Source organism: Gymnoscopelus microlampas (genome assembly GCF_963454915.1).
Source record: "Gymnoscopelus microlampas genome assembly, chromosome: 1".
NCBI lineage: Eukaryota > Metazoa > Chordata > Actinopteri > Myctophiformes > Myctophidae > Gymnoscopelus > Gymnoscopelus microlampas.
Window position 1 is genome coordinate 28,526,996 of NC_139962.1, and position 14,430 is coordinate 28,541,425.

The 14,430-nt window shown below is 39.9% G+C and overlaps 1 protein-coding gene across 11 annotated transcripts in view; it reads right to left on the reverse strand.

Annotated features, from left to right (window-relative positions):
• Positions 1–7,151: 7,151 nt before the first annotated feature.
• The window catches only part of mical2a (microtubule associated monooxygenase, calponin and LIM domain containing 2a), a 44,644-nt gene continuing 37,365 nt past the window's right edge, over positions 7,152–14,430 (reverse strand). For 6 of the 11 annotated variants that reach the window (XM_084066535.1, XM_084066526.1, XM_084066531.1 and 3 more), the window contains 5 exons: positions 13,860–13,907; positions 12,869–13,030; positions 12,025–12,202; positions 11,797–11,876; positions 9,356–11,543 (listed from right to left, as the gene is read on the reverse strand). In XM_084066535.1, coding sequence (XP_083922661.1) covers positions 11,139–11,543; positions 11,797–11,876; positions 12,025–12,202; positions 12,869–13,030; positions 13,860–13,907 — 873 coding nt within the window. In that variant the 3' untranslated portion in view covers positions 9,356–11,138. Of the gene's footprint in view, positions 9,312–9,355; positions 11,544–11,796; positions 11,877–12,024; positions 12,203–12,868; positions 13,031–13,859; positions 13,908–14,430 lie in introns of those variants that run through there. The other 5 variants (XM_084066528.1, XM_084066527.1, XM_084066536.1 and 2 more) reach the window with 4 other exon arrangements.

Here is a 14,430-nt window from a genome sequence, read left to right on the forward strand (position 1 = left end):
ACGTGGACGACACAACACAACAGGCCTTTCCCATAGCCCTCTGTGTAAATCAGTGGATCTCAAACATTTTCACTTCAAGGACCCAAAATTCATATCTACAGTAGCCTCTTTGACTGTGGACCCCCACACAAGATTTGTGCTGTTAAAATGTTCAAAACGTTTCAAAGATTTTCAGGATATCTGGAAAATAGCTGATAAGCTCCCAACGCATCACATTGCAACACTTGTAGATCGGCTATTTAGTGTGGTTGCCCAACAGGGCAACCAGACTATAGTACTCTATACACTTTCTATCTTTATTTATTTATAGATAAACTTTATTTCGCTATTTCTCCCACAGTTCATCCCCCAATGTTGTGCCATATGTCAAAATGACCGTCTAAATCGGGAATCGTGTGCTTGTATTTTGCTAAGAGATTGGTTAAATAGTTTAATTGATATTGATTTATTAGTGCATTAAATTTCCCCATCCACTTTAATGTAAAAGTGAAAAAACTCAAATTCAAGTATTTTTTTCTCAGAAACCTTAAGAGCTAGAGTTATCAGATTTGGAGGGAAAATTCATAATTAAGTCCCAAATTATTTTAAAAAAATATCACACCATTCGGCCTCATGGTGGCGCTATAACAGCCCCCTTTACGTTTTGGCCCGTAACTCTTGAACCGTAGGTCCTAAAATCAAAATTTCTTTTCACCTGGATTCCTTGGGTCACGACGCATCTCCCCATATAGGCCACGCCCATTTGCGTCAGGATAGATTTTTTGATATTGATTTATTAGTGCATTAAATTTCCCCATCCACTTTAATGGGAATTGCAAAAACTCCCATTCAAGTACTTTTTTCTCGGAAACCGTAAAGGCTACAGTTACAAAACTTGGAGGGGAGGTTAATAGTTTTGGAAAAATTATTAAGAAAATAGTCACACCAGTCGGCCACATGGTGGCGCTATAACAGCCCCCTTTACCTTTTGGCCTATAACTCTTGAACCGTAGGTCGTAAAATCAAAATTTCTTTTTCCCTGGATTCCTTGGGTCACGACGCATCTTCCCATATAGGCCACGCCCATTTGCGTCAGGATAGATTTTCCGCCATTTTGAATTTTCTTCAAAACACACTTTTTGCTCCTTTTCCTTCAATTTTTTCCAAATCTCACACAAATCGGTACACGTGATCTATGGACCCATGCGATAAACCTATCCAAGCGGAATTTTGATAGTCCGTACCGTCCGTCCGTAAATGGCTTCCAAAGTTAGCGGGAGGGGCCCGTTTGACCAAAAATGCCATAAATCACGAACGAAACGTCCGGTCAATCCCAAATTTGAATCACATGTCGAGGGTGGTATACTAAACCAATCCCCAAAAGCATTTCCACTTTGATCCATAGGGGGCGCCACGAATGCTCGAAATGTAACCGTTTGATGCAAAAACATGATTTTTGGGGGATCAATCCTCTCAAAATGAAACGCAGGCGATCTCAGGAGTGTCGTGACGATGTAATTGGCGCAGTCTCCGACGGTATTCCTCCCGGCGTATTACTGGAGTCCCGACCGCGTCGGCGCAACCACACTTTGCAATTGCCAATTGCGACGCGTCTAGTTTCAAATTGCCGGTATAGGGTTAAAGTGGTTCAACTTGGTTTTGATGCTATACTGTATTAACTAATTTAGCTGGGGAGCCCCTGGAACCCCCTCCATGACCCCTTGGAGTCCCCGGACCCTACTTTGAGAAGCACACTGCTCTAGATCTTATTGTAGGAGACATTTCCCATGTTATTGCTGCCCAGTTGAGGGGGCTGCAACAGGTTCCAGGGGCAGACACAGACACGGAGGAGCCATTATGGCCTACAGCGTTGTCAGACTACAAGCCCCAGCTCTGTTTGAGCTCTTTAAGCAGCAGGCGCTTAATGTATTTCTCCATGGACTGATGTTCTGTTATTTTGCTATTATTCTGTTTATTATTTTGTTATTATCATGTTAAGATCAACTTTGAGTGGTCCTAATCTAAGACTATGGATGTTCCAGAATTGCATTGTCTTCCATTAGTCCCTGGCTTGAATCTATAGCTATAAAACAGAGTTTGCTTATCAGAGGATCAATTCTTTTGTAATGTTTTGTTATTTTGTGTCTATTTCCGCTGGTATTTTCGATGTGCTTCCTGAATGTCATGCAGAGTGACTCTCTTGAATCAATTCAATGCAGCTACCGTAATGCTTGTATTTCAATATGCTTGCAGAAGATAAACATGCATCTTTATAAAAGGCTACCCAAAAAGTTATTTTAATGCTGGAAAGATTGTGATGATTATGGTCAAATATAAATAAATACATAGATAACTATACCAGAAAATGTAGGCTGCTTATTCAAATGACATGTTTTAATTGTCTCTACTCTTTAGAGACATGGAATATATATACATATACATATATATATATATATATATATATATATATATATATATACATATATATATATACATATATATATATACATATATATATATATATATATATATATATATATATATATATATATATATATATATATATATATATATATATATATATATATATATATATATATATATATATAATGTTTTTACGGCACCACTTGGGAGATTTGTATTGTACTGCTACTGAGAATGTGTTTTGGTGTTAGCATGAAAATAATGAAATGTTGTGGTTTAATCTTCTTCCAGGCTTTTTATTTCCATTGCTCCTGTTGAGCTGTAATTTAAATGCAATTTTAACCTCAGATTGCTGTTTTCTTTAATGCTAATCGTTTGCACTGAATACCCTGTTTGCTAGTCCCATTTAAGAGGGTTATTTATAAATGAAATCAGAAAATGCTACAAGGGTCAGTAAGCCATCAGTCACGTTGCAGCCCATCAGGAGAACAAAGTTCAGTGTCCTCTGTAGTGGATTTCATTTGACATTAACAATAACACTCCAAATGTAACTTTCTAAGCCAAAGTGAACTCTGTGAAAGATACAGTAGTGAAGGACAGGACCATGGAAATAGACAAAGCAGCAATGTTTAATACTATCCAGGAATCAAATCTCGTAATAATTAGACATAACTAGGATGGCACCAGCCAATTTGGGGCCATGCATGTCGGGAACGATGCAAGTCGTGATGCGAAGCTCTGCCAATCAGTTAAGCCGACGGGATGAGTTAGCCAATCAGGGATTTATACTGGTTTAGCGACTTTATACTGGCTTAGCGACACAAACGTGACGTGATGCTCTACCAATCTGTGAAGCCGACGGTTTGGATTGGCCAATCAGAGAAGCCGATGCATGCAACCTCCCGAAAACACAGATAATTTGTCTGCCTTTACCTCAGACCCGCGGGCCGACAGATACAGATAGGCTATTCGTGATTTTTGAGTGGTGCCGAAGGCAACCACTCCTATACATGACTTTGTCCGTGTGTCCGTATGTATGTATGTATGTATGTATGTCTGTCCACAAACATTGATGACAACATCAATACGGGGGTCAATACGGGGCTCATCAAAGGCACCACTCACTTCACACAGGGTGTGATTTTTAAAATGGTGAATAGATAAAATGGTGGACATTTGCTAATGACTTGAGAGAAGCGTAACAGGTCTTTCACACATGGCCTTTTCACACAAGAAGTTACTGGCGTAGCTATTTTCAATGAGAGGCGAGCAAGCAGGGACAGTGTGCAGGGATTCTGCCAGGCGTAGCGACAAGCATTCACACTCCCGTAGTTGGACAACTATGCTGATATGCCCATATATGGAGATCTCTGTATCTGTCAGTCCATGTCCCTTTTATGCAGTATGCCCATACTGTATATGGGTATGCCCCCTTTTGTGCCCATATATGGAGCTGACTGATTTGTTTGCGCCTGATGCCATGACGGCACAGAGGTTAGACCTCCATATTTGAGCGTAGCTGCATTGGCAACTCCTTCTATGGTTATGGCTGAGTCATGGTGACCGGCTGGTCCTCCCTTAAGCCAATTTTAATATAGGATGGTACTGTTATAGCGCCACCATGACGACAATTTTTGCAAAACAAATTATTTGCTACTATCCGTACAGATTTTGTCCAAACATCAAGCAATTCGCTACACCTTATCTCTGTAGTCATGTGATCAAGACGTATCTGTCAGATTTCTCATATTCCATTCCAATTGTCTATGATTGCCTTGCAAAATTTGCAGGAGTGGCTCGTTTTGCACAAAATGCCACAAATCATGAACGCAGCTCCCGATTGCTGTGAAACACACACACACACTCACAGTAGGCCAAGAACGAACCTACACCCCATTTTTCACATTGGCCTCATTGTGGCACTACAACAGCACACTTAACGTTTTGGATAATAACTGTAGTTATATCTTGTAGCCTACCGTAGCTCGTAAAATATTTTTTTCCCCTCTCCATATATATAAGGCCCCCGCCCCTTTGCGTTTTCTTCAAAACACACTTTTTGCTATTACTCCTACAGTTGTCCAAAACTCAGACAAACCGGTACACATTATCTCTGCAGGGGTCATGTGATCAAGATGTATGAGTTAGAATAGATGTTTCAGATCCCATTCCAAGTGGCTATGACTGCCTTCCAAAGTTAGCAGGCTCTGGCTAGGCAGCCCGGCCTGGCAGAGACCTGTGCTCTGAGGAGCACACTTTAATTGATATTAACTAACTTAATTGATACATTAAGTGATGATAATGTGTCGTCAAACCCTATAGAATGGAAAACCTATGGCACATGTCCAGAGCTGTGCTACTCTGGATAATGTACTGTATGGTCCTGTCATGGTCAGACAGGAAGGGAGAAGCCAAGAGAGATATGCAGGCCAGGGTAGTGTGAGAGTTGATTGATACTGTATGGCTAGCCCCTCATTTCTGATAAAAATGTCTTTCCCAGGCATGAAACATAAGGCTCTTACATACACATAACTCAATGTAAAACAGATCAAATTTGTAGGTTGATTGGTTAAATGCTTTTAAATGGCATCTCTGCTCTTTTCAGTTGCGTAAGCAAGGGGTACACGCTGGGAGCTAAATGGCTTTGATTTTCTCATGGCCTACAATTGAGTTTAATATACCAAGAGAATTAGACAGATGACTGGTAGGTATGGTATCTGGCACCTCTGCCTGCAGCCTGTAGAACATTTCGAATACACGGCCAAAGTGGGCCATTGAGCCAGTTAAAGGATCACACATTTTCAACCATTCATAATTTCAATAAAGGAGAGATCAAGTTGTTGCAAATAAAACGTTTTATTGAATAAAAGATAAAACATTTTGGCGATTAGACTCTGTTAACATTTAAAGTAAGCTTTTAATAGGGAGAATCTCGAAAACTGTCTGGAATGCCATGGAATTAGCTGAGCACCTTCATGCTCCATTAAAGATTAACCCTACTAATTTGGTGACTCTGGAAAAAAATGTGAACATGCAGAAAATATAATTGACATAAAACTTGATGAGAGAATTCATGCTTCCCGGATGATGAAACCTTACCATTAGTGACCTTTCCTCTATCTCCACTCTCAGGCCACAGTGTCAACTTTGCACCCAAGATCTCAAAATGTAAATGGCAGATTGCCATGAAACTTTCATGCTCCCCAGAAGAAGAACTATTTTGATTTGGGTGACCTATGACCCCAATTCTCAAGCACCACCCTCAGGTCAAACTTTACATTTGTAGACCCCTGGTGGCAAGGCTCTAGAGATGGCGATGTTGATTGTTCAGTTGCCCTTGGGCCCGGAATACAACAGACCAAATGACCAATTACCATGAGTTGGTAATTGGTCAGTTGTAGGTCCTGGGGGTGGTGCTGTGCTCCCATTGGTGAACATCTACTTTCAAACTGTCCTCAGCAACACAACACAACACCAGTATTTAGTTTTAAAGCTACAGTATACAAAAGAAGTTCCTACTGTGCTCTATGTGAACCCGCATTATGAAGTCAAGGACTTTTTCTTTTTTGTTCTCAGCCTAAGGTTGGATATCAATGCTTAACTTGAAAGGCTATTTTGTACTGAGCAATTTGTAAAGAACAACTTTGAAGTCAATGGAGGTACTGGCAATGCTTTCCAAGCTCTAAGAGCATTCCTGGGCAATTTTCTACACAATATAGGAGTCCACTTTGCTCTAAAGTAGACCTCAAAGGAAATTTCAGCGATGTTTATTAACAAGGAGTGCTGTTCAGTAAATAAGCAGATAAGGCAGTGGATGATGCCGGCAACATCTGCATTCTCTATTATATATATACACACACACACACACACACACACACACACACACACACACACACACACACACACACAGATATTCTTTTTCAGGGGGTCTTTGTCAGCTAAATTAGTGTGAGAACCGTTACCATTTGAAATCAATTGCTGCACCATATAAAACCAATGGTATTACAGTGGATTCTTCGTCAGCTCTTTGATATCTCAAATGTTTTAATGATCAAAACATTGCTGTTGTCATGGTAAAAATGAAATGAAAATGACTGATTACTTGTAGGCTGCTGAAGATAAAATTGTTCCAATGTATTACCTATTTTATTCAAAAGTGTCTGTTCTGTTAAAACAGAATAGCAATGAATGAAATCACACTCAATATATGAAAAAAAACACACATCTCTGGGCCTCCATGCCTAGCCTGGTAAACCATTGCACATTATCATGTGTCTTCTGCAGACCGGTCTGGCCCCATCGCTTTGTGGGCATTTTGCAGAAACCAAAAAGTGGAAGAGCCAATCAGCGTCTGTCAATCACAGGGGACAGGCCGATCTGCAGAAGACACATAATGTGAATTCACGTGGCCCGGGGGGGGGGGGGGGGGGGGGGGGTTTACCAGGCTGCTCCATGCCAACCAAGATTGTTGCAAAAGTAAAAGGAATTCAGAAACACTACGTAAATATTTCTCGAGCATAGATATATCATATGTGGATGATTGATATTTGCCCGAGATGGTATGGCAGTCACTTCCACTGAAAAACAGTACAATGTGCTTATGATTTCTGTTGAAATAGTTTAAATATGCCATTATGTCTTCATAGTATGTGGAGTTCAGTGGAGTTAGGCTTTATTGGCTGAAGAAGAGTTGAATAATTAAAAAGATGTTGTAGTATAATGTAACTTAACAATGACAACAATCGCTCAAATGAGTGTTTATTGCTTTAGATTACACAAACCAAAACAGCAAGTCAATAGAATAACAGGAAACCCATGATGATACACTTAAAAACAAAGTAGGCTATGAACAACTTTATACAGTTATATTCAAATAATCCTCAATAGTATAGGGATAACAACTCTGTCTTTGTTTGGCCAAGAGATATGTGTCTTCTGGCAGCTTCTGACTAAAGAAGAGAGAACGGAAAATACAAAGAAACAAAGCTGGAAACTGATAGAGTGGACAAAGCAGTAAGCGAAGTGCTTAGAACAAATAATTCATTTTCAACCAAAGTGGATGTATGTCAGCGTATTAGGTGAGGTATAGTAACTGTGGGCCATATACAGTAAATATTTCAGTTAATTTAACTCTCAGAGTGCAAATGACCCACTGAGGATTTTACTGTGTACTGCACCACTGCAAGATGGCACCATCTGACAAGGAAAAGTCCTATGAACATGCTTCTGGGTTCCCTGAATGTGTCTGCATGGATGACTTGATTTCAACTAGATAAACTCAATGGCAAAACACATACACAATAGCTCGAGTTTGACTCTTAGTATGACGAAAGTAAGGCATTCAACATTTATTTAGACGTTTTAAGAATCAGATGAAAATGATTAAAAATGACCAAAGAAAGTTTAGGAAAATGAATGGGGCCTGAGCCTTAGGATGATTGATTCACTGCATGTAATTATTGGTTTCTGCTGATTAGAAAACTTCACTTCAATGTATAGTCAAATGTGCTGCAAGGAAACAGCTTTGTCTTTGTTTATTACACAGGTAATTGTGTGAAACCTCCCACCTCTTCAGGAAACACTACCCTTCCTCTTTGTCTGGCTTACTTGTAGTTAACTAGTTGTACGAACTCTTGTTTTATTGTTGTACTGTTTTATTGGATCTTGTTTAGTCGATACACTTTTTGTGTATTAGCTCGTGCTCATTTGATTTAGCTATTTTGTCTCATCTGTTTAAGAAAGTAGGTAGCTGATATATAGCACTTTTACCTTAGCGCTAGGTATACTTTTGGTTGCTTGTTTTTGCAGGAAATGCACTTAGGACTTCTGGTGATTAGTAGTTTCGTTCCCTACCTATGTTGAATGCACTTATTGTAAGTCGCTTTGGATAAAAGCATCTGCTAAATGACTGTAATGTAATGTAATGTAATGAAACAAAATCACATTCTCAAATATGAATACTTACATTCGCTATTCTTACATTCGGATTCTTCCCACTGTCACCATCTAGTGGCTTAATTCACTAAATTGGACAACTAAAATGTACTGATTAGCTGCCAGTCAATCTGTTAGCTGATACTCTGTACAGATTTGAAGATTCATATTTTACTTTCTATGGTGGATTTTCTGACCCATTCATTAATTACAGAGAACACAGACATGACAATGTTCCCATTTAGGATACCTGGAGCATAAATGCAAAGAATAGCAACCGTTTCTGGCTAGCCAATGCTGTTATTCTAATCGTAATCACTTAAACCCTACATGCTTAGTTGACTGGAGACCCCCAGGGGTCTACACGAAGCCCTCTCTTTTTCCCCCACTTCCATAAAAATCGTAGCCAAAAAAATAGCAGATCTACCAGCTCATGCAGTGAGCTTGTAGATCTATTTTCGCTGAATGTTCACCCCCAGAACAGGGACACTGGGGTACTCCATCGCACGAGAATGTCACTTGTCAAAAAGAACAGATCTCTAAGCGCCTCACATTAACTGGTAGATCTGTTCTTTTTGCAAAGTGACACCATTGTACAACGGCATATAAATTAGGCTTTAGAAACACCTGGCAGAGGATCAGTGCAACACATAAGTGTAATGCATGCTGATGGCAAGTGTCACTTCAAACACATAGTTTAAATTAATGCATTTAATTAACAGCAAAAACAAGTTTTTGCTCTCCGTTCTTGGCAAGTGTGTTGAGTCAAGTCCAATCATGTAGAGACTTCAGACGTATTTTAAAGTTTGTTATAGTTCTGTCAGTACTATATCAGTTATGGTGAGTAATTAATAATTGTCAGTAACAGTAGCCACACAACATTGTCCACATGAACCATGCCGGTGAGCACCTTCAATATGTCAATTCTCCTTCAATCCATCCAGGTGGTTCATCATCACAATCGTCATAAAAGGCTTCAGGTGAACGAGGGGAAAGAGTTGACAAAAAGAAACACACAACTATCAAGATAAAAGATCTTTAAAAAAAAAAACAGTATGGTTTGTGGTTATGCAATACATGTTAGGTCTCTTAGGTTTGCCATCAGTACTGTAAACAGGAAGACTCAAAAAACTAAAAAACAGCATATTGTAAAAAAAAACTTCCTGAAACACAGTATGATATAGCTTGCCCAAAATATCAATATCATAGTGGGGGGCAAAAAAAACCATCGCCTTAATTTGGGTGAGGAAAATGCTTAGGGTTAAAGATATTCCAACTCCAAAGTGCTCCAAAAATTATCCAATAACATGTACGTGTAAGGAATGACTGAACAAGAGATATGCAGTTGAGCTTTACATTTCAACGGCATGCTTTAAATTTGTGTCAGGGAAACATTCACATGTCACACACGTCAAAAAACATTCAGATGCAAACGCGTAGAGCATTTTATCCAGCACTTAACATAACTAAATCTTCTTATTTTTCTTAAATAAAAGCCTATTTCAGACAAAATCCTGATTAAACTAGAGATATTTCATTTGAGTGATTTTAGTTCACCAGTAATAGCCTTGCATAGTATTCGTTTCAGTATGTTGCCTTAACATGTTTGGCTGATTGTGAACAGTAGATGGCAGCAACATGTAACAAAACAGAACAGAAATCAAATGACCTGTGGGTTCCTACTGTTCTCATAGACAACACAACACTGTGTAGTAGTACACTTAAACATACTGTATAAAACAAAACAAGACTAAAGTGTAGTATTGTAATAATGTTGGGAGTAAACGTTAACTGGACAGAGTATGTCAAAACGATTTCAGACAAGTAAACGTCTTTAAAACAGATACTGAGGTCACATTCCTGACTCAAAGCTAATGCAGACAGTTCAGTCTCAGACTGGGATTAGGCCCTTATTTAATACAACACTTTGCCAACGCAATCATCAGAAATGGTCGCAGAATGTTCCCAAAGATAAAGTGCTTCAAGTTAGTGACATAGATCGCTTTTAACCACGAAAGAAATCAGTCCTAACCTGAGTTAAAACAGTTCAAAAGCAGACTCCATTTTCAAAGCCAGTCTCGAAAAACAGAAGATTCTACAGCAATGGAGATTTGCTAACCTCAGCAGTCTTGATACAGCCCAGATTGCATTGACAATTATAGCCCATCTGTCTTGTAAAATATATTGCTTTTGTTTTCACTAACGCCTGCACAGTAAAACCTCAATTTAATTAAAGTCTGAGAGTGTTATTTCTCTCTCAAGAGGCTTTCACTGTTCTTTTTATTGTATCTTATATTGTAGCCTTTTTCATTTAAATATGATAAAAAAAAACCTGAACACCATAAGTGACATCGTAAAGCCTTTTCAACAAATCCACGGGAATGTTTGGATGCAGCTACAATAGACCTATGTGAAGTATTTCTCTACAATAACCCTGAAAAGAGTTGCAAACAGTTGCAATGCCACATCAATGAAAACAACATACAGTGTTCTTTGGCTTTAGCAGAAGGACATCTAAAACATTTGAGAGCTACATACACATTCAATATCACCGTAATAATGATGTAAGTAAACATTAAAGAAGGTGCATGTGCACAAAGTCAAAAGAGTTGCCCGCCATTTTATGACAAGACACAAAAAACATGCCAGCTCGTTTACGCAGCTAAATCCAGAGTGTTAATTCTGACCAATAAGAGATAAACACTCAGGACTTTAACTGTGCATGCACACTCAGTTTCAGTTGAAACAACGTCAGGCGTTAGGGATTAGTAGACATGGAGCTAGTCATCCCTGTTGAGTGTCTAGATGAGCCTCTGGCCCACATGCTCCTCCAGCCACAACAGTAGAGGCTGTAAGGAGACAGGTCCAGCCTCTACGTACATCTGCAGCAGCACCTCTTGCAACATAAGCAGCAGGGGTACACCCAAGCTCAGCAACTCATACAGGAACGCATAGTCCTGGGCATTGTCCCTCAGGTGGAGGCTTAGCACATGAGCCGTGCCACGCACCCAGTGGGACAGCTGCCGGGGGGCATTACACACAGTGCGAGTCACACTCAGAGGCCAGCTCAAACCCTTCTTCAGGAACGAGCGTAGGGTACCTGCTGCTGACTGGCTCGGCTGGCCATCGGTGGCACTATGCCCAACCATGTCTCCGTTTGGATCCGGGCTGGCAGATTCATCCTGCAGCATGTTTCCACTGTGATTCTGAAGGAGGGAGGGAGAGGTTATAAATATTTGGTCTAATAAATCTAAAGCCCAGTCCATACCAATGATTCGCAACTGCTGCAACTGCAACCACTTGCAACAGAATCCCAAGAATGCACCGACCTGCAACGGGTCGGACCGCTGAAACTGGTTGCAAGTTGCAACAAGTTGCATTGCGAATCTTTGGTGTGGACTGGGCTTTAAGTAATAATGAACTAATAATCTGCCGGACAAGATGCTCCAGAGAACTTACTGAGCGCATGTTGAAATGATTCCGGCGTAGGTTCATTCCACTTTTACGTTGAGCAAAATGAGGTTTGCAATACAGTTTACCTGCAAGATGACAACAAATGATCACGTTTCCTGAAAGATTATCATCCTAGATCTTAAAGTGATACTGTATGTGTTCAGGGTGCAGTGAGCGAATTGATACATAAACAAAAAAACAGAACAGTAAACAAGCTGATATTTGATGACATACCCTGCTCAGAGTCAAAGGCATGTGCTCCTTGACGCAGGGCATTGCCGCATGTATGACACTGAAAACACTTCCTGTGGAAATAGAGTCCCTCGGCACAAATGCGCTCCACTACATACACACGCCTGTCACAGGAGTGACACTTATCACTTGACTGGGGGAAGTCCCTTCGCACAGCACCCTGGGAAAGATAAAGAAGAGACGAGTGCATGTTAGAAATGTAGTCAGAACAAGATATTATAATAATGATAGACTGGACCATCGTCAATGTCATACTTTAATTTTCAGGAAATGGAAATCATAATGTGTTCCAAATCCAGTGGATCCAATGTAGATATTATTTATTTCAGACACAAGCTATTGTTAATACTTTTCATTGGTATTTATTTATAAATGTAAAGACAGACTTCAACCTGCCATCCCTATTTTGGGTATGTCATAGCCTACGGCTCATGTCATGGCCTACGGTTCCCAAGGCTACTTACTAACTTACTTAATAGGTAGTATGTTTATATAGTATCAGTAATAGGTGTGGATATATATACACCTCGGTAATAAGTGTGTATATTTACCTCAGTAATACATGTGGCTATATAGACCTCAGTAATATACCGCTTGTGGATATATATACACCTCAGTAATACATGTGGGTATATAGACCTCATTAATACATATAGACCTCAGTAGTTTGTTTATTAAAGGATCCTCATTGGAGACACACGAATGAGCCTCTAGTCTTCCTGGGGTCCTAGTAGGAAACCCACCAGTGATCTTGCTTCGTCCAGATAATGACATTAATTTCAGGCTCATATCCTGAATATCACCTCGCTCAGACAGACTTGCTTACCGGAGATGATGTCGGTGATATTTGGGGTGATAAAGGAGGTGATGTTGGTGACATTAGGGGTGATAAAGGAGGTGATGTTGGGGGTGAACAGTGGGAGACTCTAGACCTGTGGTCATTTTCTGCTTTAGCTCCTACTGCCATAGACACCTTCCCAACTGTCCGCTAGCATTCAGCACAGAAGAAAAGACAGAACACAGACGGTGAAGACAGCAAGCAGGAAAAACAGGACAGAAAAAGGTGACAGGCATCCTTTTGAATACTATATATAGACACAAGATTAGGTAAGGAAACAGAGGTGTAACAGTAAAGGAAACAGATACTCAATTGTTAATGCCAAACTACATTGTCTCAAGAAGAACACAACAATTAGTGGGCCTTAATTATTTGGTCTGTAATTAGTCTAAATGGAAATTTTCCTACTTTGAGCGCTGATTATTTCCGTGTTGAGTAAAGGGAGAGAAGTTCCTGCCCATCACATTAAAAACATTCCAACTACAACATCTGGCCATTGAGATGGAGCAGATTGTCTGGAATGGGAGGGGCTGAGGAGGCTGCTAAGTGCAGAACCACAAAAATACCCACTTCTATTCTGATGAGGAGCCTTGGCAACTAAAATACAAGGTTATTCAATGGAGCCTAAAAACAAAGTTCACATTCTTAATATGCTACGTATTTTTGTCTATATTTGTATGCTGTCATTACAGTAACAGCCCACATGTGGATAATGTAGAGTTGGGCATACAGTAAGCCACTTGTAGCATACAGTATGCTAATTGTTTGAAACTACGTAAGTATTTATTTATCTGCAGAATTCTGTCTGTTGTTGAAATAGAAACACTATTGTGTCATGGTCACTTAATTTAAGCAATTATCTATAAACCAAAAATCTTTGATGTATCCTAGCTCTCTTTTTAGAAGCAGACTCTATTATGTATAGAAGCTGTGCCAAAATAATTAGCACAAATGTGGAAGTGCGGAAGAAGCCACTCACCACATGGCTATGACTCATAGAGTCGTCGAGTTCCTGTAGTCTACAAGTCTTTGATTGTCCAGGTGGACATAAAAGTAAGATGAAAGAGAGAAGAGAACATTGGGATAATTAAAAGTGGGCATGCCAGGCAGAGCTGGGAAATCAGTGTATTCTAATTTTATGTTTGTTGAGAACATTCAAATACAGGAACACATGCAGCATACATACATACATACATATACTAATGAAGAGACGTGAAAGCCAGAAGGGACTACAGGGAGTTTACCTGTAGCTGTAGAAAGAATGAGGGTATGGCTGATGAGAAGGTTTGAGGAGGTGAAATGGAGATGGAAGTGAAGCCAGGCTGAAGCTGGTGCACAGTGGTTATAGAAACAGGAGGAGGGAGAATGGGATCTGGTATGGCTGATGAGAAGGTTTGAGGAGGTGAAATGGAGATGGAAGTGAAGCCAGGCTGAAGCACAGTGGTTATAGAAACAGGAGGAGGGAGAATGGGATCTGAGAGAAGAGTCTTCCCAGAGAAGATCATTGAACCGTGAGTACACAGACATAATGAGGGTTGATGACTAGGGGA